We start from the raw sequence: 21,579 nt of genomic DNA on the forward strand, positions 1-21,579 counted from the left end.
TTCTCTCTCTAACCCCCTCCAAACGAATTTCACCCCAGAGCCAAGTGCCAGATCACAGTACCTGGCCTAGCATTCCTTGGTTGTCTCCCTGTTCTTATAATCGGACAAACTGGATTTGCATGTTTTCCCTCAGTGCAAAGGTGATGTTCATGTTCTCTGCAAGACAAACTGGGTTCGGACAAGTTTTGGATGGAAACTCTGTAGCAACATCAGTTGTGACATTAGCGATAGTCCGTGCCGAATGTGTTCAGACTCACCTTCTAGGAATGTTACATTGAAACGGCTTATATTGTTTAAAAAAATATATTTTTTGAACTAAAAGAATGTTCGTTTATAAAGAAGGTACGTTTCACCTCCTGGTCCATATGGTGAGTGTATGGAAAATAAGGCTGCATAAACAGCTTGCGAAGTAACTTTGTAACACTACATGAAGCCACTTACTCCAGTATTTCTACTAAACTGCTTGATTTGCGGCACAAACTTTCAGTTGTCAAGGACAAGCGTTAATGTCAAAACCTTCAGACAAGGAAAATGTAAATTTGTCATTTGGACAAGTCATTGAAAGAGTTTAAGCCATTTATAAACAATGTTATAGATTGTCTTACCATTTAGTATATGGGGGGAAAATGGTCCATTTTGAATGTACTGTTTTTTGTGATATCTGCCTATTCAGCCTTCAGTCGTTTAGCCCCACCCATTCGTGTTGAAGCTGTAAGGAGTGTTTCAGCCTGCACTACTTCTTGAATTAGGCACAATACAGAACAGCCAATCAGAACAGAGCTCATTTACGAATATTGGTCTTAAAGTCACTGTACAGTCAACGAAACCAGTCTGTTTATTGATGTGGACACCAGCTCTACTATTCTGCAGAGTGTATTACCTACAGCAGGTGTGGCAGATTGTGGTAGGAGCTGGACTTTACATGATAGTAAATCTCGAGGAGCAGTGCTGTTGCCATGTAGAGAATATACTGACCAATTGTTTAGTATTTTGAGTATTTTTTGCAGTATTCGTTTAGAATCTGTGTACATGTACTTACAGGTATGTACAGCATCACTCAAAAGGACTCAGATGATGCATCATCTAATTTTTAAAGGCATTTTAATTGCTTGACATTTGTTTTTAAGATGAATAATAGTAATGTCAATGCCTATGTACCAAATTTATTTCTAAAACAAAAAAATAATAAAAACTTATTTCCACTATATAGGTTAACACATCCTCTTCAAGAAGCTTAAATATGCAAATTTTTGCTAATTTTCCTGCCCAATTTCCTTTTGTGTGCGAAGTTTAATGTATTGTAAAAATAAAACAAAATACAAATGTTTTAGTTTTTCCTCTGCAGTAAATTCAGTAGTCAAACTATAACTATGCACACTAAAGTGTGTTTCTTGCAGATGTTTTGTACGTATTTTCACTTTTTCGGACCCATATTTTGGTTTGGGTGAAGATAAATAGATGACACTATTTTGAGTGGTCCTTTTTAGCTGAAACTAACAGGAAGGTTAGTATTAGGTTTTGGGTGAAGGTTAAGGTTAGGATTAGAATTACGGCCAAGGTTAGGATTAGGTTTTGAATAGAGGTTAAGTTTGGGATTAGAATTAGGGCCAGCATTAGGATTAGGCTTTGAGTTGGGATTAAGTTTGGTATTAAGATTAGGGCCAAGGTTAAGGTTAGGATTAGGTTTTGGGTTGGGGTTAGGATTAGGGCTAGGGTTAAGGTTAGGATTAGGTTTTGGGTTGGGGTTAGGGTTAGATTTTGGGTAAGGTTGGTAAAGTTAGGTTCTGCGTAATGGAAGCAACACATTAACAACACCTCTACTTAATGTAAGTAATGTGTCAACAGCACAGCTACAAGATATTTACTTCAGTGTATTCAGATGCTTCACTACTGCTGCTCCACTGATGTTGTTGATGTGTTACTGATCATCTGCTAAAAGTTTATTAATCATCTACAAATGACCAAATGAAGTGTTACAAATTGATCATTTGACCAGGGCTGCATACGACATATATTAACTGCTCTCTGAGAAGTGGCAGAATGCGGGACCATAATCATTAAATCAACCTAATGAATGTGTGGGCATTGTTTAAATGAATTTATGGAATGTTTTATGCCTTTCAGCCAATCAGATGTGATGTGATGAATAAGCCTGCTTGGTAGAAGCGATACTTATGATTGGAGTGATTCCGTGTGTGTTATTTAGTGCATAGTTTGATATCTTCACTGCATGGAAAACAGTAAAAGTGAAGAAATAAGCCTGTAGGAGTGTCCCAAGTGTTGCTGTATGTGTGGGAATGTACGCAGGTGTACGTGTGTGTGTATGTCAGTAAACCTGTTCAGATGATTGCTTCCTGCAGTGGTAATGGCTGAATCAGCAGAGCTGTACTAAAAGGCTTGAGGTACTTCCCTCTCTTAGATTTGCCTTTGGTCTATTTTTCAGGCTCTGATTTAAGACTGCTGTTTTAAGACTAGGGGTGGGGTGTCAGGTATTTTTCCACTGCACACAGGAAACATCACTACTGTTCCATGTAACAGCACTGAAGTCTTTTGCGTAGCGCCGGTGCTCAGAGACACAAGTCACTTGATTTCTTTACTGTAGTAGTGATAGGTGCCAGGGAGGTGTAGGATGTGGTGCAATGGGAGATGCACATGTTGAGTAAGAGCAGGGCTGGAATAGACCTCTGAAGGAGCCCACAGGTCACGTTGATCTGTTGATTCATACTGGCTGATTGCGACAAAGTATGGGCTGTTCTCCAATAGGCTTGGGTGCTGTTTTTTTCATACCTTTAAACCCTCATGACATTTCACTGAGGTATACAGCGTATGAGTGTATTCGTATTCGTTTGCTTTACGAAATAAGTGAACAAAGTACATAATTTTCCAGCTATCGTTCAATAAATATCAAAAGTCCTAAGCTATTGATAAACGCTAAACAATGCTGTTAACTAGGAGTGAGGAGCTGGTTAGTGTTAGCCTTGCTAGCCTGCTAACAGTTCTGCCCACCACAGAACATGTTCGGTTCTGCCCGACTAAAGTACTGGCACGAGTTAGATGATTAAAAATGATGATTCAAATCTGAGAGAGTGGAGAAAAAATAAATAAATAAATAAACCTGTTCTGTAATGTTTGGATCTTTAGCCAGATATTCTACTTTAACGTTAGCTTAGCATGCAAGCTACAGACCAGTACAGGCTTGATTTTGAAAACAGGTGCTGTGTTGATATAAATTCAGATGATTCAAATGTTTAAGAGCAGGAGTGGAAAGCTGGTCTGTGGTGTTTGGGAGGGAACCTGTTTGTATGTTTGCATGTTTGTAGCTAACTGAGGCTAAAATAACACCCATTTAGAGAAACGTGAGCGAGCCCTCTAAAATATAAATACGTATAATGTGTTTATTTATTTGTTCTGACATGGAATAGAAATTTGAAATCAAAATTTTAAATACCATCATTTTCAAATATCATTTTTACACATCATGGGGTACCGTCATACCATCCAACCCTGCTCTTCAAATAGGGTGTAAACCAATTGAGGACTGTTCCAGATCTCCACTTACTGTATAGCTGCACTTTGTAGTTCTACAGTTACAGACTGTAGTCCATCTGTTTCTCTGATACTTTGTTACCCCCTTTTACCCTGTTCTTCAGTGGTCAGGACCCTTATGGACCACAGATCAGGTATTATTTGGGCGGTGGTTCATTCTCAGCACTGCAGTGACACTGACGTGGTGGTGGTGTGTTGGTGTGTGTTGTGCTGGTCTGAGTGGATCAGACACAGCAGTGGTGCTGGAGATTTTAAACCCCTCAGCGTCACTGCTGGACTGAATAGTTCACCAACCGAAAATATTTTGTCAAATCTGTCCACAGAACAGAACATGTCAGTTTTGGACTTTGTCAGCGTTTTTGGAAAACTCCATACATTTTTTTCCATTGCCAGAATGACCCGGAGTTCCTAATATGGGCAAGTTGCTCACTATAGAGGTTTATGCAATATGTTGCATTCTTAAAGCAAACCTATCTTGACTGATCGACTGCATTTGACTAAGAGGAACATTTGACTGGATAATTTGACTGTCTCCTTATTTACATGATCATTTTGTAAAGCCTCTTATACGTGCTCATGCAGCGTGTGATAAAAAATAACGCAGTAATGTTTCTCAGGATAATTCATCCTTCACTAAGTGTCTCTCCTTCTCAGTATTGTCAGTATTGACAGACGATGTGTTTTGTTTGCAGCATCTGAGTTCGCTGTTGCAAATCTGCAGGCTTTGGATTCGTGCATCAGTTCATTTAGCAGCACGTTGAGTAATAGCTTCTGTCTCTCTTCTGCTCTTTTGTCCGGCTTTCCGCTCGCCAGTGAGCAGCCGGACCGCACAATAGTGCCTGTCTGCCGCACACAATGGCCTTTATGAATGTGTGAATGTGAGAGAAAGGCAGGAATCTTCCCTTCTCTGTGATAGGTAATCTTTCTCAGATACAATCTCCGAATGGCTCATTTGTCTCTGCCTTTTGTACATCTTTGAAGGAAGGACTGAAGATGGCCTCCTGAAGGGAATATCCTCACGCCTCAGCCATTCCTTCCACACCACGGCTTTTGATGTTGCCGATTTGTGTTTTTGCATATTTATCGCATTAGTCATTCTAATATGAGTATAAGCTGTGAGATATGGGGGGCAATCACTGTTTGTACAGCGGGGCTGTTTGTTTCCTGTTCACTTGTTGCTTTTTCTTATTAAATGTGTACATTCAGTACATCAGTTCCCTAATTTTTCTGTTGAGAAAAGTGACCGAACAATAACACAGATGATACACAAACACAGCTATAGGAGTTCTTATTGTTTGTTGTCATCCTTTAGATCAGGTTTCCTCACCCGGCGTTCGTGGTGGCATTACAGACGTTTGTACAGGGATTGCGTGATGGAAATAAGAACAGGTCAGACTTCACTGGAGTTGTTTGGACCACATCATATTTCTAGTTTGAATAGAAGGCTCAATGTTTAGGTTGCAAATGCAAAATCAAGATTACATCGATGAAAACATGATGGCAATAGATTCACTTGGATCATTGGATGGCACGTTCTTCACCAAATGCTCTTTCAATGCACTCAGTCATCAGATTCATCCACTCGGGGAAGGGTTTCGAACTACAACCACCGCGAAATGTTCTTTCCACCAGAGAGGTCTCCAAATCCCCAAAGCTTATATAGTGTAGCTTAAAGAACTTGCCAGCTAAACACTTATTTGTAGCGAAATTCTCCTTTTCCAATCTAAGTGTGATGATAACTTTCTTGAAAACACAATCGAACATGTAAACCTGACCAGTCATTTCATGAATACTAGCCTGCTTAAAGTCTCAGGGGGCACTTCAGGATAATACTTTATGTTCAAGAGCTACAGCTGACTCAAAAGGATGGTTTTTGAGGCTGAAAACAGCCTTATGTTAGAAATAATCTTAAACGTGTTTCCCTCGTTGTGATTCCAGGACTCATCACCACTAAAAACTTTTAAGCATTTAATCCATCTTTAGGCCAGAAGAGTTTCAATATGTGCTTTAGACAACAGTTTGGAAAAGAAAACTGCCAAACCGTCACACAAAACGTACTATTTGCACCAAGAAAGATATTAAACTGTTATTCCTTATTTCACTGAAAAATAAGATATTTTCAAAAGATCAAAACTTTGATCTGTTTTTTCAATGTTAGCATATCTTAACCTTTCTAAATGGAGTATATTTGCCCTGTCAGTTACCCATATTTCAAATGTTTGTGCAGAACTTTGTAACCACGATGCCAATCGTCTGTATTTTATGGTTAAGAAATTTCATGGTTGTTCCTATTATTATGGCTATACCTTTTCATTGTGTGTGTGTGTGTGTGTGTGTGTGTGTGTGTGTGTGTGTGTGTGTGTGTGTGTAATTGTCTGGCAAGCATGTGTTAATGACCCCATAATTTCCTGTTGCAAAGAGGCGACACATCTGGGAACAGTGTGGTAACCCTAATTTTGGGATTGTATGCTTGATGTAGTTCACTAGCTGCTTTTTACCATAAGCTTTAGGTATGATTTTGTTGTTTCAGTTGCTAATTGCTGGTTATTGGATCGACAATAATTGGTTTAAATCTAGAACAGGTTTCCTGTCTTGAGGCACAGTGAGTGACCCATATGAACAAGAACAACTTTCTTAAACATTTTGAATACTTTCCTCAAAAAGAACTTAATTGATGGTCAGATTTGCATAATTTTCTGCTATTCTAAATTTCAATCATTCAAAAGGTTTCTGAAATCTAAAGTTTGCTTCTTTAGTTTTGCACTGGAGGCTAATGAACCTAAAAGGAAGGTAACAGCAAACATATTGGAAACTTAGCATTGTCCAAAGTCTATATCATTGAATTTCAAAAAAGTAGCAGGTCTATTTGAGGTTACTTTTGGGATTTGGTTGAAATCTGTAACTACAAGAAATGTGTGGAAGAACATTTTGTATCATCGGTTGTACTTCAGACCCCTCCCCTGAGTGGGTGAATCTGAAGATCGGCAATGTGTTGAGAGTATTGAAAGAAAACAAGTCAAAACTTGGTGAAGGATGTGAGAGAATGCTCTACTATGGTCATCACATCTGCATCAGTATAATGTTGATTTTACATTCAGACCTAAACATTGAGCTGCAACCTCTTTTTGAGGCTGTGTGACATCATAGCTCAGTTTTAGTTGAGGTTGTTTAGTGCTATAAGCTTTCATTCCATATGAATTAAATAATTGATAATGTGATAAAAATTACAAATAATATTCATTATTTTGGGGACTTTGGCTAATAGAAAGTCAGGTAAATATTCTAGTGTGTTTCATGTGTTCACTTAGCCCTCTTAGCTTAGGCTCAGAATAGGCTAATGAAAATCAGGCCATTTAGCTGTAAAGAAATTGTAATCAGGATTGGTCATTTTTTTTTCTGGACTTATCTACTACCAGTTTTTACCCAGGCATGATTGGAGGTTTAGGCCAGTTTCCCAGACCCAGATTAAGCCTAAACCTACATTAAAAAGACTTTTAATGATGAGTCACAGTTGGTAGTGCAAGACTTGTCCAAGACAAATCTTGGTTAGTGTCCAGGAAACTGGCCTCAAGTGTTGGTTCTTGTTGTGTGGATGATGCTTTGGACAAAACTGCCAAATCTGCTGAACTGAAAAAGAAAACTGCATGTAAATGAACTGAGTTAGTAGAGTTGGCATTTTGCGAAGGAGGCTGAAAGGATGATGACATCACTCTATTATTCCTTACTCTTCAAAAGAGGGGGTAGGAAGTGGGTGAGAGGTGAAGAGGGGTAGACGAGCGAGGGGGGTTTGTGTGGTTGAAATTGTGGGGGGAAGTGAGAGTGAGAGAAAGGGGTGAAGGGAGGGGGGAACGAATGGCAGAGGAAGGCAAAGACAGAGAGAATGCCAGAGGACTGCAAATGGGCACAGATGAAGATCATTGTTTGGGTCACCTTGTGTGTGGACCAGTGAGCCCTACTTCCCACACATACACGTTCACGTCCATCTTGTAAAACTGTCTTTACGGGGGTTTTCCATTGCAAAACCATCTTTTCTGGGTATTGTCTTCAGTCACTTCATTTACTACAGAACTGCTAAATAGAACTACTTAATAGTTCTCAACCTGAAAGAGTGCTGAGGGATAATCCAACACTATAAAGGTAATCAAACACTCTAAGAATAAATCCAATACTGTAAGGGTGCAATACTGCACATACACACACATGCATGCACATGATCATCGGGTTCATGGAATGATGCTGGTGCCACCCACTCACTCCATCACCCCACCAGACTCAACACACTCCATCCATCCATCCATTTTTTTCTTTTCTTTTTCCTCTCTCATCTCTCTCTCTCTCTCCATTCTTCCTCACTCACTCCCTTTTTCTCTCTCTGCTGTTGATTGTTGTCCCCTCATCCCCCTCACTTTTTATCTTTTCCTGGCTCTGTCTTCTGCCACGTCAGTGTGAACTCTGTGTGTGTGCCTGTGAGTGTGTGTGTGTGTGTCCTGGGTGTGTTCAGAAGTGGCCGAGAGTAACCCAAACGCCTGTTCCACTTTGGCCAATCCCCATCACTTTCTCACAGCACTCTAATGGGCTTCAGAGAATTACGGCCGTCTGTCTGACCAAAGAGGTTTTTGGCTAAGCATTTTCACAAGTCTGTGTCTCCTGGGAAAGTGTGATCTTTAAACCAACGGTTCAGCAGAACATCAGACTTGCACACTTTGTCCCTTTACCAGCATAAACTGGTCTCTGCCAGTGAATGACACACTGTTATGTGTGAAAATGTGTGATGCGCGATGATCTCGATATAGGCAGGTAATTGCTTACAAAGTAGTCAAGAGAAATTTCGATGGATTTGGAAGAACAGGATGTTTATACAATGCTGGGTTACTGTACTAAAATATCTTCACTTTGTTCGTTTTACTGTATTTCCAGCCCTACAGATATACATTTTATAGCTCTCTAATGCTAATCCAGTATGCGGTCCAAGGCCCAATTTCATTTCACCCCTTGCCTCTACCACTGAGCCCTTAGCTCTCTGTTTTGTGCGTTCACGTCTAGGGTTAGGGGTGTGCCAATTTTTGTTGAGATAGATGGGTAGGGCGAAGTGTTGGAGCTACATGGCCCTCCAAACGGAGGTCTTTCATAGCCTCACCCCAAAATGAGTCTTATGAGGGGGGGAAAAAAAGAAAAACTGGCAAGATGGCTGCGAGAGCAACCAACGAAACACAAATGTGCGAATTTTCTCTGTTAAAAATTACAATAACCATTATTTCATCTTATTTTAATGTCATTTCATTACAAGCATAAAAAATCTCACCAAGCATGCGAAAGGTGGCTAGCTAGCTAACTTTGCCATTCCACCTTAAATAGTTCAGCAGTTCTGATGTCTGAAGCTCCAGAATGTCGCTGCTGCTCCATTTAAGGTGGAACAGGAAAAACAAGAAGCTGGTGAATAATTGACTTCAGCTTCATACCACAGAAGAATTAGCGGCGGGTGATAATATATAATTATCTTATTCCCCCTCTTTGAAGGCGTATGATGCCCTAAATGTAACTAAAGCCCAGCAGTGAGGAGCTGAACTTTTCCTTTCTCTCCTGTCACTGAAGACGGGCCAGGTCGCCCACAGAGCAGCGCTGGTAGCTGATAATGAAGAGGTTGAGGTTTGTTCCATTTGATAGGGCAAGATTTCAACCACTACACCTTGTAACTCAGTTCTAAGGGGTAGGGGTAAAAAGAAGAAATGGGGTTTGGCCCAACTGTCTACGTTTTATGTATTTAAGCCCCTCCAATGAAAAACCATATATTAACCATTTAAAGCCTTTTTTGATAATCAGTTATTTTCTTTTTTGTTTTATTGTGTACAGCCTTTTACATTTTAAGAATCCAAACACCAGCTTAACCAGGGGAGCCAGGCTGATGTCTGAAGAAGTGAAGTTTATTCGTTGTGTTTGCAGGCTCTGATACCTAGCCAGCACATAAGACAATGGACTGCCAGTTTTAGAGACTGATGCCAGAATTAAGCCTGGCTCATGCGTGACAAGTGACAGGTGTAACAGACACGACCCTGTAGGGACAACAAAAATAGGGAGCCTTAAAACAAGTTCAGCGCATACACACACAGTACTGCATATCATAATGGATAGCACAGCCCTAAACACATCACACAATAAATTCCTTCACATTAAAAGCCACACTATTCTTTATTTACGGTTTAGTGACTCTTTAATTTTAAATACAGAGCATCAAACAATGCCATACCATGATTTTTCCAAAAAATGTCACATGCAGTGTTCATTGCAAAGGCTCAGTGAATCTGTATATATCAGTTTCTGCATAATAGATATATACATTAAAAAATGCATTTTGACAATGACTCACAATTTCCATATTAGAGCATTTTGTTGGAAAATTGGACAAACTGCCAAAATTCAGGCTTCAAAGTTGGCTGCTGCTGCTCTTTTAGTTCTGCGATGTGCCTTGGTTTCACTTAGTGACTGCATTTGGGCATTTTGACAAACTACACCCCAAACCCTGATCTAACAAAGCTGAAAATTTATAACCAAATCAATAATAAGCCCCTAGCAGTGTGTTCTGTGTTCTGAATGTGTGCACACGCTCGATCACAGTGCATCCAACAAAGAAGGCAGCTTAGAGCTTCTTTATACAGCCATAGAAAACATGGTAGCCCAATTCCACACTTTACTATGACCATAGTGGCCATGCACGTGTGTGACTGTACTGGCTGCCGAATGTCCTTCGGAATCAATACTGTCTGTGTCTGTCTGTCTGTCTGTCTGTCTGTCTGTACTAAATGTCCTTCGGGATCAATGCAGTATCCATCCATCCATCCATCCATCCATCCATCTATCCATCCACCCATAGCTTAAATCATTGCATCAGAAAATGCTACCAACATTAATCTACAACTACTAGTAAGATAGTTTGATGGCGTAAACCTCCTTATCACAGTGTTGCCCGCGTTAGGTATAATTAGCATTAGTATAATAAGGATATTTTAATAGCATAGATCAGCTTATGAAGGAGTATGTGGCAATATTAAGATTAGTCTCTATGGTAGACTGGAAGTAAGCCTGAATTAACATGAAAAGCAAGTAACTACGCTGCGGTAATAATATGTGCACGCTCAGTAGGACCACTCGATGGATAGGACAACACTGACTTTTTGATTATATCACCATGTGCCAGCAGGGAGGGGGAAATATTAGAACCCAATAATATGTCATATTAGATTAGGCTAGATTAGCTTCAACTTTGTCATTAGTGAAATGCAGTTAAAAGCATCTAACCAGAAGTGCTATTATTTACAGATAAAGTGCAGGATGGTGTGTTGAATGCTATGGTAAGAGATGCTGTGGTTACAGTGTGTGTACAATTAAGGACGGTAGAGTGGTAAAAGTATAGATATCGCAAGTGTAAGTATATATACATATATACAGAGTGAATGGAGAGAGTGCAAATGTTGATGGTATGTACTGTGAGAGCAGCACATGTAAAGTGATAAGAATGCAGAGTAAAGACAGTAACTGCAAATATGAATAGTGCAATAATATATTCACTTCCCACTCCCACCAGCCCCACATATCATGGAGGGGAGATACTCAGCTAGCTCTGATACTGTGTTTCATTTAAAAATGTCATGATAGTAAAGTGTGTTATGGTTTGGCGACTTTGGCCAAAGTGAAATGGTTGTAGAATCAGAGCTTTCTGATCGATAAGCACTAATTATTGACTTGCTTTATCAGAGTAATGAAAAAAAAAAACATCTGAAATGTTACTTATGTTCATATGCACGTGTTTATTCAGTGCTCTATGAAACAGCACTGAGAAATCCCATAATGAAAAAGCTTTTGTGTCTGCCCTAAAGGGTTAAAGGAGACAAAGACAAAGTCTCAGTGCTACTAAAGATCAAAATGGAGCTCATTTACTCCTTTAGTGATCCAACACTGCATAGATTAGTTTTCCCTGCTTTAATACAAGGATTTCAGCTCATCAGCTGGTCGCCATAGTCGGAATAAACTGAACGAGGTTAGAGGAGAAAAACGCCTTCAGCGTGACAACTGAAGCGTTCGGCTCGACTGTGCTGGATTGCTGTTCCAGTGTGAGAGAAAAGCGGCTGTTTGGCAGCAGCTAAATGTTTTTGTTTTTCTGGGATTGACAAAAATGTCTTTGCGGTGATGGAATCAAACATTCTCAGATGTGGAGAATAATGGAAGTGTGTTTTTTCTGTTTTTCTTTTTCTGTCTCAGCTATGCAGATGCAGGAGTGGTTGCGTTCCCTTCGTCCCAGTGGTGATGGAGTAGGGAAGTCAGAAGTGTTGGATATTCGAAGCCTCCTTCCCTCTCTCCCCTCCTCCTTCTCTTTCTCCTCCCTGTCCCTCTCTTCGCCATCTCTCATAGGGCTGGGAGCAGTGGCGTCCCTCACAGTGTACTGGCTGGTCACTCGGCCACGCCCCATACGACCCCCCTGTGACCTGCAAGCGCAGTCCGTACCTGTTCAGGTAATGCTCTCGAACAGTGACGGCTGACCCCGATGGCAAACAGCCACTGAATTCATGTTAAATCAAGCGTCATCTTCAACTTCATCCAATCTAATGTTGATTCCTAATCACTTTTGCACCCAGAATTAATATCGAAATGACATTGAGTTCCACTGAATTCTTTGTCAAACTTTGTCTTTTTTCAAGCCTTAGAAAATGAAATCCGTCCTGCTTTATCTACAACAAGAGTCCTTTTTTTAGAAAGCAGAATGCCCTAAAAGAAACTGCTCCATTAATATCTTTATTCAGAATTATTGAACAAGAAAATGCTTGAAAAAGAACTTTTGAGCAGTGCAAAAGTAGTCACATAATCAAATTCACAAACTCAAATTCATGATCACCAGATGACTCGCTTCAAGAGATCTCTTTGGGTGCTGAAAAGTTATACAAGATGCATAGTAAGATTATTTCTCATTCTCTCCCTAGCAACAGCTGCTAAATAACAAAGACACAGGACAATGTTTTACCTTATCAACACTTTTTTGAAATATAGGTAATTCTGTAATTGCAACATGTTCAAAGTCAGTTCAGACAGGAGCAGTTTAAGACTAAAAGCATGATGCACTCATGCTTGGGAATGAAAGTAGCATTCAGGAAAGGCCTGGACTTTTATGAGCAAAACTGGTTCGAGGCTCTTCAGTTGCATTGCCAAATGATGCAAAAAGTCCAGGGTGATTTTACGGTAAAATTCCTCAACAAGTGATAGCAAAGATTTTAGTTATTTCACCCTCTGCAGTGCATAATATTGCCAACAGATTATAGGAATCTGGTGAAAACTCAAGGCAAGGTGGAAACCCATAACTGAGTTCTCATGACCTTCGATCCCTCAGACGTCAATGCATTAAAGACCAGTGTTATTCAATTAAGCGGAGATTATATGTCAAAAGCTTCCAGAAACGCCACCAACTTCTCTGGGCTTAAGCTTATCTGAAATGGACCACAGTATAAGCATGTTTTCTGGTCTGATGAGTCAAACTTTCAGATTGTTTATGGAAGTATTGGGTATCATCTTCTCTGGGCCAAACAAGTAATGGACGAGTTCAAAAGTCAGGGTCTGTCATGATATGGGGAGTATTAATAAGTCACCTGCACACATGAAAAAGCACCATTAACACTAAACACATTTTGATCAACATGTGCTGCCTTTTAGACACCGTCTTTTTCAGGGACGTCCATGCTTAGATCAGCATGACACCACCAAGCCACTTCTGCATATGTTACAGTAGCATAGCTGCATAATCAGTGAGTGCAGGTTCTAGATTGGCCTTGCTGCAGTCCAGTCCTGTCTCCCATCGAAAACAAGCTCAAAACGCAACAATGAAGTACTTGCATGGTTGTTAGGTGTGTTTAAGAGGAAAGGTGATGTAGCATTGGTAAAAATGCTCATGTTCCAACTTATTTGCAATGTGTTGCAGGCATCAAATTTGCAATGAGTATATATTTGCAAAAAAACTATTGAATATAGGTCAAATAGAATTTACTAAGTACTGCTTAGTTTATATTAGCATTTAATTCAACAGCAGGTCATACAGTGTGCAAAAACATAATCAAGTCTATTGTATAGATTACTGTACAAACCAGTATGGTTTGAGGCAAATATGATGAATGTATTTTGAATAATTCTAACTAGTGATGTATAGGGTTTTGTTTCCTGTTAGCTACATTAGTCTCCATTGAGAATCTAAAGACGCAAACGTGTCTTGGCTCATGCGCCACATTTAGGGTAAAGTTTTAAGCATGTGTTTTAAACCTTTGGTAGACTGATGTGTAAGGTTGAGAGAAACGTTCTTGTACATCACACAATAAGCTGATTTTAAAGTGGAAAGACACTGACATTTACTGTGAGTCCTGGATTTTGTGTGTATTCTCAGGGAGACTCTTGCTGTAGGCGTTCTGCTTTGCTGAAGGATGACAATCTGCTGGACTTTTACCATGAAGACACAAAGACAGTGTACGACGTGTTCCAGAGAGGCTTGAGAATAGCAGGCAAGTTTGACCGATGCTGATGGCATTTAAGTGCAGTACAGAGTGCTGAGCTCTGTTGGCCACTTGGGCTTTAACAGTGCTTTTAGCGCTTTATCTCTTGAGCTCAAATGGACCAGGCAATGTTGTTGAGGGAATTTCACACCAGGGTGACCGCTTTAGGGATGTTGTGAATACAGGGGAGTCGTACCAAAGGGAATGAATGCTGATAAGGTCTGTGGCTACTAACGCTCTGATGATTGCAGGAGAAGGACCGTGCCTTGGCTTCAGGAAACCAGGAGAGCCTTACCAGTGGATCTCCTACAAAGAGGTGAAGTTTCATAATGAACAAAACAGTAAAACAGGATGGTCTTTTGCTATAATGTTTTTTTTTATGGCAACCATGTAACTTTACTAGACAGTAGCTACTTAATTAATAGTAACATGTTGCTGTTTGTGACAGCATTTGTTCTGCTGTACTGTGATGTTAATTAATTGATTAAGAGACCCTTATTAGTCCCACAATGGGGAAATTTCACCTCCGCATTTAACCCATCTGTGAAGTGAAACACCACACACACTCTAGTGAGCACACTTGCCCAGAGCGGTGGGCAGCCCAATCCGCAGCGCCCGGGGAGCAGTTGGGGGTTAGGTGTCTTGCTCAAGGACACCTCAGTCATGTGCTGTCGGCTCTGGGGATCGAACCGGCGACCTTCCGGTCACGAGGCTGGATCCCTAACCTCCACCCCACGACTGCCCCAGTATGTACATAGCTAGGTTATTAATATTCTCCTCTCTTGACATAAAATGATACAAAGATGCAAATGTAGGTTAAACAACACATCACAGATTTTTCTATAAAGACAATGCATGTGAAATACTGGCTTCTAATCATGCTAACTGGTGAAATTAATGTGCTGCATGTGACCGAAGTCATAGCAGGCGTGAAGCCCAGCATCATTTGGTGACTTACATTCTCTGGCTCATCTAAGGGTGTTTTCACCCATTTTTGGACCCTCGGACCTCTGGCTCTGCAAGTTTGATACTTCTGGTCAATTGGTTTTGAGCCCAGGAGTGGTCCAGAGAAACAATCTCTAGTCCTGCTGGAATCGGTGGGCTTGGTGTGGTCCACTGTGTGATTGGTTCAGTTTGTAACATGACTTATTGACTTTATCGCATTACTCCCCTTTTCAAGTTTCGTGACGGCAGGGAAAGGATTGTTGTAGAGGAGAAACCGCTGTTCTTCACCGTGTGAGTGTTTGTTTCCAAAGAAAATAATAAAAAGCAGCAAGCGAACGGATGAAGCTGGTGCCTACCATTTTACAGACCTGCGTGGAGAAAAGTGATGTATGGAATTGTGCAGTCGATCCACAGTTCAGATGGAATTTTTGTATGTAAGAACAAACCAGCGATAATAAGCCCCTCCCCTAAATGAATCCCAGAATCGGTTCAAGGTGCGGACTCAAGTGTGAAAAAGGCCCTAAGCAACCTTGATACTTCATTTTTGAAGTTAAACTAGTTGGACTTGAGCAGGATGCCTTATAATATGCCTTATATGCACCTATGCCTTATAATAAAGTCTGTCCATTCACTTGCAAACTTAGCAGTGCTTCCGAAAATCACATAATTACTATGTAGCATTTGGGATAAGTAACACTCAGAAAGGTGTTTTTTCAGGTGTTCTGGCTACTGGGGCATTTTTGGCTGAAGCCTTTACCAACAAGGTGATTAATGCCTTTTATTGAAAGGTGGGACGTTCCGTACAACAGCCATGTTGAGTGTTATGAGATATTTATATATTTACATATCAGTGATCAGTGATCTGCTCTGTAAAAATGATTTTTCTAAAATAATACAGAGCATCTAAGATTTTTGTCTTTCAGCAGTAAATTGTAAGCATAGAACAGTGTGTGATCATAAAACACATTTTCTGTTCATTTGAGGGGAGCTTTAAAAAATAAATAAATAAATAAATAAATAAATGTCATGTAAATTCAGATGAACAAACCGAAATATACCCTGGAGAATAAGAGGTTAGGTTTTATCCTGGAGGGCTGTAGTGCTACACAATTTACTGTTTTCCTTCTTCACAGAAAGTACAAGCAGCACAATGGCTTTCCAGAATGAGTCCGAAACCCTGTCTGGTATTAAATCTTGTAATTTCCTGTCCTGCTGCAGGTGGCAGAGAGGGCCCAGGTGCTGGGATCCGGTTTGCTGGCGAAAAGATGCCTAATCCAACCTAATTCAAATCAATTTGTGGGCATCTTTGCTCAGAACAGGGCAGAGGTACACCAAACAAATACTTCCTGTCTGTTCACATTTATATCACCATCCCGGACCACAGTGTCCAGGATTTTTTAGAAGAAAGATTGAGGTTGTATATAGATGCTGGTAATGCACATGTATCATGTTGTAATGGGTAACAAGATTCAGACAAATCCTAACTGTGCTGACTTTGTCTCCCCCTTATGGTTGCAGTGGACTATTGCAGAGCTGGCCTGCTACACGTTCTCTATGGCTGTAGTGCCTCTGTATGACACACTAGGCCTGGAGGCCATAGTGCACATTCTCAAACTGGGTAAGTGGGACATAATTGTGTTTAAAATAAACTACAGAAAGCTGGTGTGAATGTTTCGTTACAGTACCAGTACTAATTTTAAAGACCTCAAGTTTGCCAGAGCTGATATCTGCAGATATAAACAAACACACACACACACACACACACATCTTCTAAGCTGCTTCTCCTTCTGGGTCATGGGGTATAAACAAACCCCAATAATTAAATTTTACTGATATGATTGTTGTTTGTAAAGTATGGTTGCCAGTTGTTAAACTTCTTAAACCCAAACAAAAGAAACGGTCCATTGAGAATCTAAAGAATAATATAAAAAGTATTTAAGAAAAAAAAAAGAAATTAAAGTAGCATACATTTGCATTTGGTTATTGGTTTAGCATCCCATTCCTGAATGTACTTTTCCTATACAAGGCTTTATTGGTGCTTTATTGGGAGGATTTGTCGTATTATGTCGTTTGCAAGTGCCCTTTAAGGCACATTTTAAAAATATATGCAAAAATCAAGAAAATACCCCCGAAATATCAGTTGATTTCATCGTCCAAATGACACGTTAGTTGGGCCGGGCATATTTATCATTATTGATATATATTAAGTGATAGTAATGTGTTTATCAGAGACTGTGCATGTTAATGTAAATGTGACCATGTTGGCCTCCGTCTAACGTGAACATGTTTGCTAAGTATACAGTTTGTCTGCACCCCATCACAGCTTGAATTTACTTAACTCATGTAATTCACATTCTGTCTCCAGCTGAAATCTCTCTGGTGATCTGTGATCAGGAGGAGAAGGCGGCGTGTCTGATGGGGAATAAGGAGAAGGGACTGACCCCTGCTCTGTCCTGCCTGGTGCTCTTTAACCCTGTCAGCACGGCTCTGGTGGAGCGCGGGAAGAACTGTGGCGTGGAGGTTCTGCACCTTTCACAGATCATGGTCAGAGAATTTAAATGATAGTGTTTATAATGTGTTCATCATTCAGACACTTTGATGAAAGGACTTTGGATTCAAACAGCACTATAAACACTAAATAAACAGGAATGCTGTTTGGATGTAAATACAGTTGACCATGTGAATGGTAGTGTGCTTGATGTTGCAGGACATCTGTGGTTGTAGTGAATGAAGAGAAGGAGATGTTGTGTTTTATGCACTGGCTGAATGAATGTAAATGTGGCAAAAATTGTTTGTGAGTGAGAAAAGTGGAAAAAAGCCTGCAGTTTTAATACAAAGCCTTAATTTATTTAATAATAACAGTTCTTTTACAGTGTTATAGTGCAATTGTGTTTGTTTTCTTGCAGGATCTGGGCAGAGAAAACCTCAAGGCTCCGGTGGTAAGTGCTCTCTGAAATGTCTTCTGTGAAGCTGCCAGTTGATTTTTGTTTCTGTTCTTAATTTATAGTTCGTAAGTCCATAATGCTAAACTTCTCAAATTTCTTTACTCTGTTCCAAATGATTTTTCTTTCCTTTCAGATAATAAAACATTTGACAGAATTCTCTGTCTGAAATCTGGTCTAGACTTGCTTTTAGGATTGTAGATGTCAAATTAACGTGTAGTTTAAAGCTACAGTAACATCTTTTGGCATTTTAATCTATGAAGTCAGTTTTACCCATTATAATCATGAAATTTTAGCCACTGAATAATAGGCATATAAATTATTTTCATTAACAAATGAATCATCTAATTTTATTGTATTCAACTTTTTATTTTATCAATTTGAAGTACAAGCCTAAAGTCATCAAATTGACTGAATAGCTGCTCCTAGCTGTAGATGGGAAGACCTAAATAAAGATCTCAAATAAACATTACTCTCTGCTGCCCAGTAAAGATGTTATAGCACCAGTCAGATGTTAGAACTTTTGTTGTCTTTGGAAGATCCAGGGCATGTCTTAATAATGCATTTTCTGCTTTTTCTCCATGGCTAAAACACATTTTGTTGCAGTTTAACACCTGTGAAAACGGCTTTCAATCAGCTCAAATAAATGCAGTCCAGTGATTTTCTATTAATCATGATTAAAAACTTCCAAAATATCCACATCTTCCATCCCTGATATGCTGGCTGCATTGTTGATGTTTACTACACCAGTGCGAATGGGCACATGACAAATGGACAAACTATTTTGAACACTTTCTTAAATGTATATTGTCTCGGATTTAAATACTTTAGCAATTGGATTAGGATTTAAAACAGTGTTTGTGTATTTATATTTGTAGCCTCCTCAGCCTCAGGACCTGGCAGTGGTTTGTTTCACCAGTGGGACAACAGGTACGATACACTTCATATTCCAAAATATACTTAACCTGCAGATGGAATTCATGTCTGAACACGTCCTGCTGAGACTGATTCACTATGTTTGGTAGCACTTTATTGGAAGGCTGCATACATAGTGGCTTCATTAGACATGCATAAGCGTTGAATAACATTTTAAAAAGCAACGTTTGGTTATTTCTGAGTAGCTTGCATCAGTATTTGCAAGATGACGTGAAAGGTTTTGTGAATTGAGAAAGGGAAAGTGTAATTATCACTTTAGTGTAAGGACATAAAAAAATTACTCAAAAGTTTTGGCACCCCTGGTCAAATAACATTTTGTTGACTTTGTAACACATTTTCTATAGAGAACACACTTCTCCAAAATTTAATGCACAATTACTGTCTATTTGTTGAATTTTAGATGTTGAGGGGAGAAATAAAACCTATTTTATGACTTTTCAATATGGACAATATGGAAATTGTGCACTAAACTTAGCAGAAAAATACCGTATTTAAGGGTGTTCTCTGTAAAGGTTATAATTTGACTGGGGTCAAACATTTGTGTCTGTATATATGGTGTTCTTAATGGCCTCTGCCTTATAAGTGCCATTAGTAGGCAATGATGCTTCATAACTTCATTTATATGGAGGAACTGGCAATCAATTTAGTTTAGGGGCCTCAGGTTATAACAAAGTCATTTACTACATAAACCTTCTTGCAAATACTGACATAAGTTGTTCTAAATTCCTCAAATATTGCTGTTTGAATATGTAATTCATCGCTTGTGCATGTGTGAAGTCCCTATGTATGTACCCTTCAAATAAAGGTTACTGATTTTGTAGGTTAGAATGACCTTTGATCTGACTAGTGTAAACAAAGCTGCATTATGAAAGTTTTTGTGTTAAAATGGAAAGAAGTAGCATTATTGAGTAAAGAGGGGAAAAAAAACACACTATAATATACTGTGCAGACTCTGCAATGAGTCACCCTGTAATGAAATAAAGTTTGAAGCATCAGGTCAGATATGGCGGGAATTTTTCAGACCACGTCGTATGCACAGGTTAAAAAAGAAGGTCCAGCTCGATGTTTGGGTCTCAAATGCAAAATCAACATTACACTGATGATCTGATGACACTAGATCATTCACTCACATCCTTGGAAGACGCATCCTTCAGTTTTGACTAGGTTCTCTTTCAATACTCTCGCAATCTTCAGATTCATCCGCTCAGGGAAGGGGTCCAAAGTACAACCAGTGATACAGAAAATGTTCTGCATGTTGCGTATAATCACATTTCCACCAGAGAGGTCTCCAAATCCCCAACACTTATACAGTGCAGCTTTAAACATCAGTTGTTACCACACACAGTGATTAATAATGTACTTCCAGTGTTTGCAGGCACTACGTTATTAGTAGCTGTAATGAGGTGAGATGACGTTGCGATGTCAAAGAAAGGTCAGAATGCTTTCTTCCTGTAGTAACCTTTTCATTTTGTGTTCATTCAGGAAAGCCAAAAGGAGTCATGATCACCCACGGCAACATTGCCTCCAATGTATCCTCCGTAATTAAGATCTTAGAGGTCAGTCTCTCTCTCACATTCTTCTTCCTCAGACAATATAAAATGACCCTTACAGGCTTTCATCCCTCCTCCGACACTCTTGCTTTGAAGGAATGTCCTTGAACACAATTTCCCCCCTACCTGAAACATGTAATGACTGGGTGTGTACAGTGTCTGGATTGGTGGGTGTACTGCTGGAGCACCCCCCCCCCCCCCCCCCCCCCCCCCCCACACACACACACACACACACACACACACACACACACACACACACACACACACACACACACACACACCCATCCCAACAAAGGTGCATCTGTCCACACATCTGAACACACAAAGCCTTTACTCCATTACTAAGTACATACAGTACTGTGCAAAGGTCAGAGACCATGTTTTCTAGCCAACGTGGCCATTAAGTAAAATATTTTAAAAATGATTGAGAGAATTTGCTGAGGTTATTGAATAGGACTGCAGATAAGTAGATAAACAGTAGTTGAAGCTTTGATCTCTGAGACAGAGGAGAAAATCAAGCAGAAGAAATCCACAGGTGTTTGTCCATCTTTTCACAGTGGCACTGTGGGTCTAAAAGAATGTGTAGCTGTCAAGATGCCCTCACTGAGAAAGGGAAATTCTCAGAACAGTTGACTGTACATCCTAGAGTCCAGACCTCAACATCACTGAATGTGTTTAGGTTATCTAATTTATGAGAGGCAGAACCAATTGAACCAACGTCTGAGACTGAATTTTAGAGGTGGGAAAATATCAGATTTCTTTGGAAAACTGAAAGCAAGTATCCCAAAAAGAATGGAAGCTGCAATAAAGGTGAAGAGTGGACACACTAAATACTGAAAAAATGGTATGTTGTTGTGGTTTCTGTTAACATTGTGTTTCCTGACATTAAAAATGAATCATTTAAGCTCTGACTTGTGCATAGTATTGTAAATCTAGACTAAGTCTCTCGTAAAAGATGTCAGTATGAACATAATCATTATAAGCCAGTATAATGTCTTAATGAATTCATTCATAATGTCTTATGAATTAAGATATATTTTAATTCTTTTGATTTAATGTTTAAATGTAAAAAACTGCCATACATTAGCTAGCTACTAGCTAACAAACACTAATCAGTGACTCTAGAGCACAACTGCTGAA

The 21,579-nt window shown here is 39.6% G+C and overlaps 1 protein-coding gene across 1 annotated transcript in view; it reads left to right on the plus strand.

Moving 5' to 3' along the window:
* The window catches only part of acsl2 (acyl-CoA synthetase long chain family member 2), a 35,620-nt gene that overhangs the window by 2,352 nt on the left and 11,689 nt on the right, over positions 1 to 21,579 (plus strand). Inside the window, exons 2-10 of the mRNA XM_017696348.2 lie at positions 11,800 to 12,050; positions 13,961 to 14,075; positions 14,318 to 14,382; positions 16,230 to 16,337; positions 16,530 to 16,629; positions 17,377 to 17,555; positions 17,918 to 17,950; positions 18,832 to 18,883; positions 20,372 to 20,445. Of these exons, the coding sequence (XP_017551837.1) occupies positions 11,802 to 12,050; positions 13,961 to 14,075; positions 14,318 to 14,382; positions 16,230 to 16,337; positions 16,530 to 16,629; positions 17,377 to 17,555; positions 17,918 to 17,950; positions 18,832 to 18,883; positions 20,372 to 20,445 (975 nt within the window). The 5' untranslated portion in view covers positions 11,800 to 11,801. The remainder of the gene's footprint in view (positions 1 to 11,799; positions 12,051 to 13,960; positions 14,076 to 14,317; positions 14,383 to 16,229; positions 16,338 to 16,529; positions 16,630 to 17,376; positions 17,556 to 17,917; positions 17,951 to 18,831; positions 18,884 to 20,371; positions 20,446 to 21,579) is intronic.

The sequence above is a fragment of the Pygocentrus nattereri genome, chromosome 29 (genome assembly GCF_015220715.1).
Source record: "Pygocentrus nattereri isolate fPygNat1 chromosome 29, fPygNat1.pri, whole genome shotgun sequence".
NCBI classification, from domain to species: Eukaryota; Metazoa; Chordata; class Actinopteri; order Characiformes; family Serrasalmidae; genus Pygocentrus; species Pygocentrus nattereri.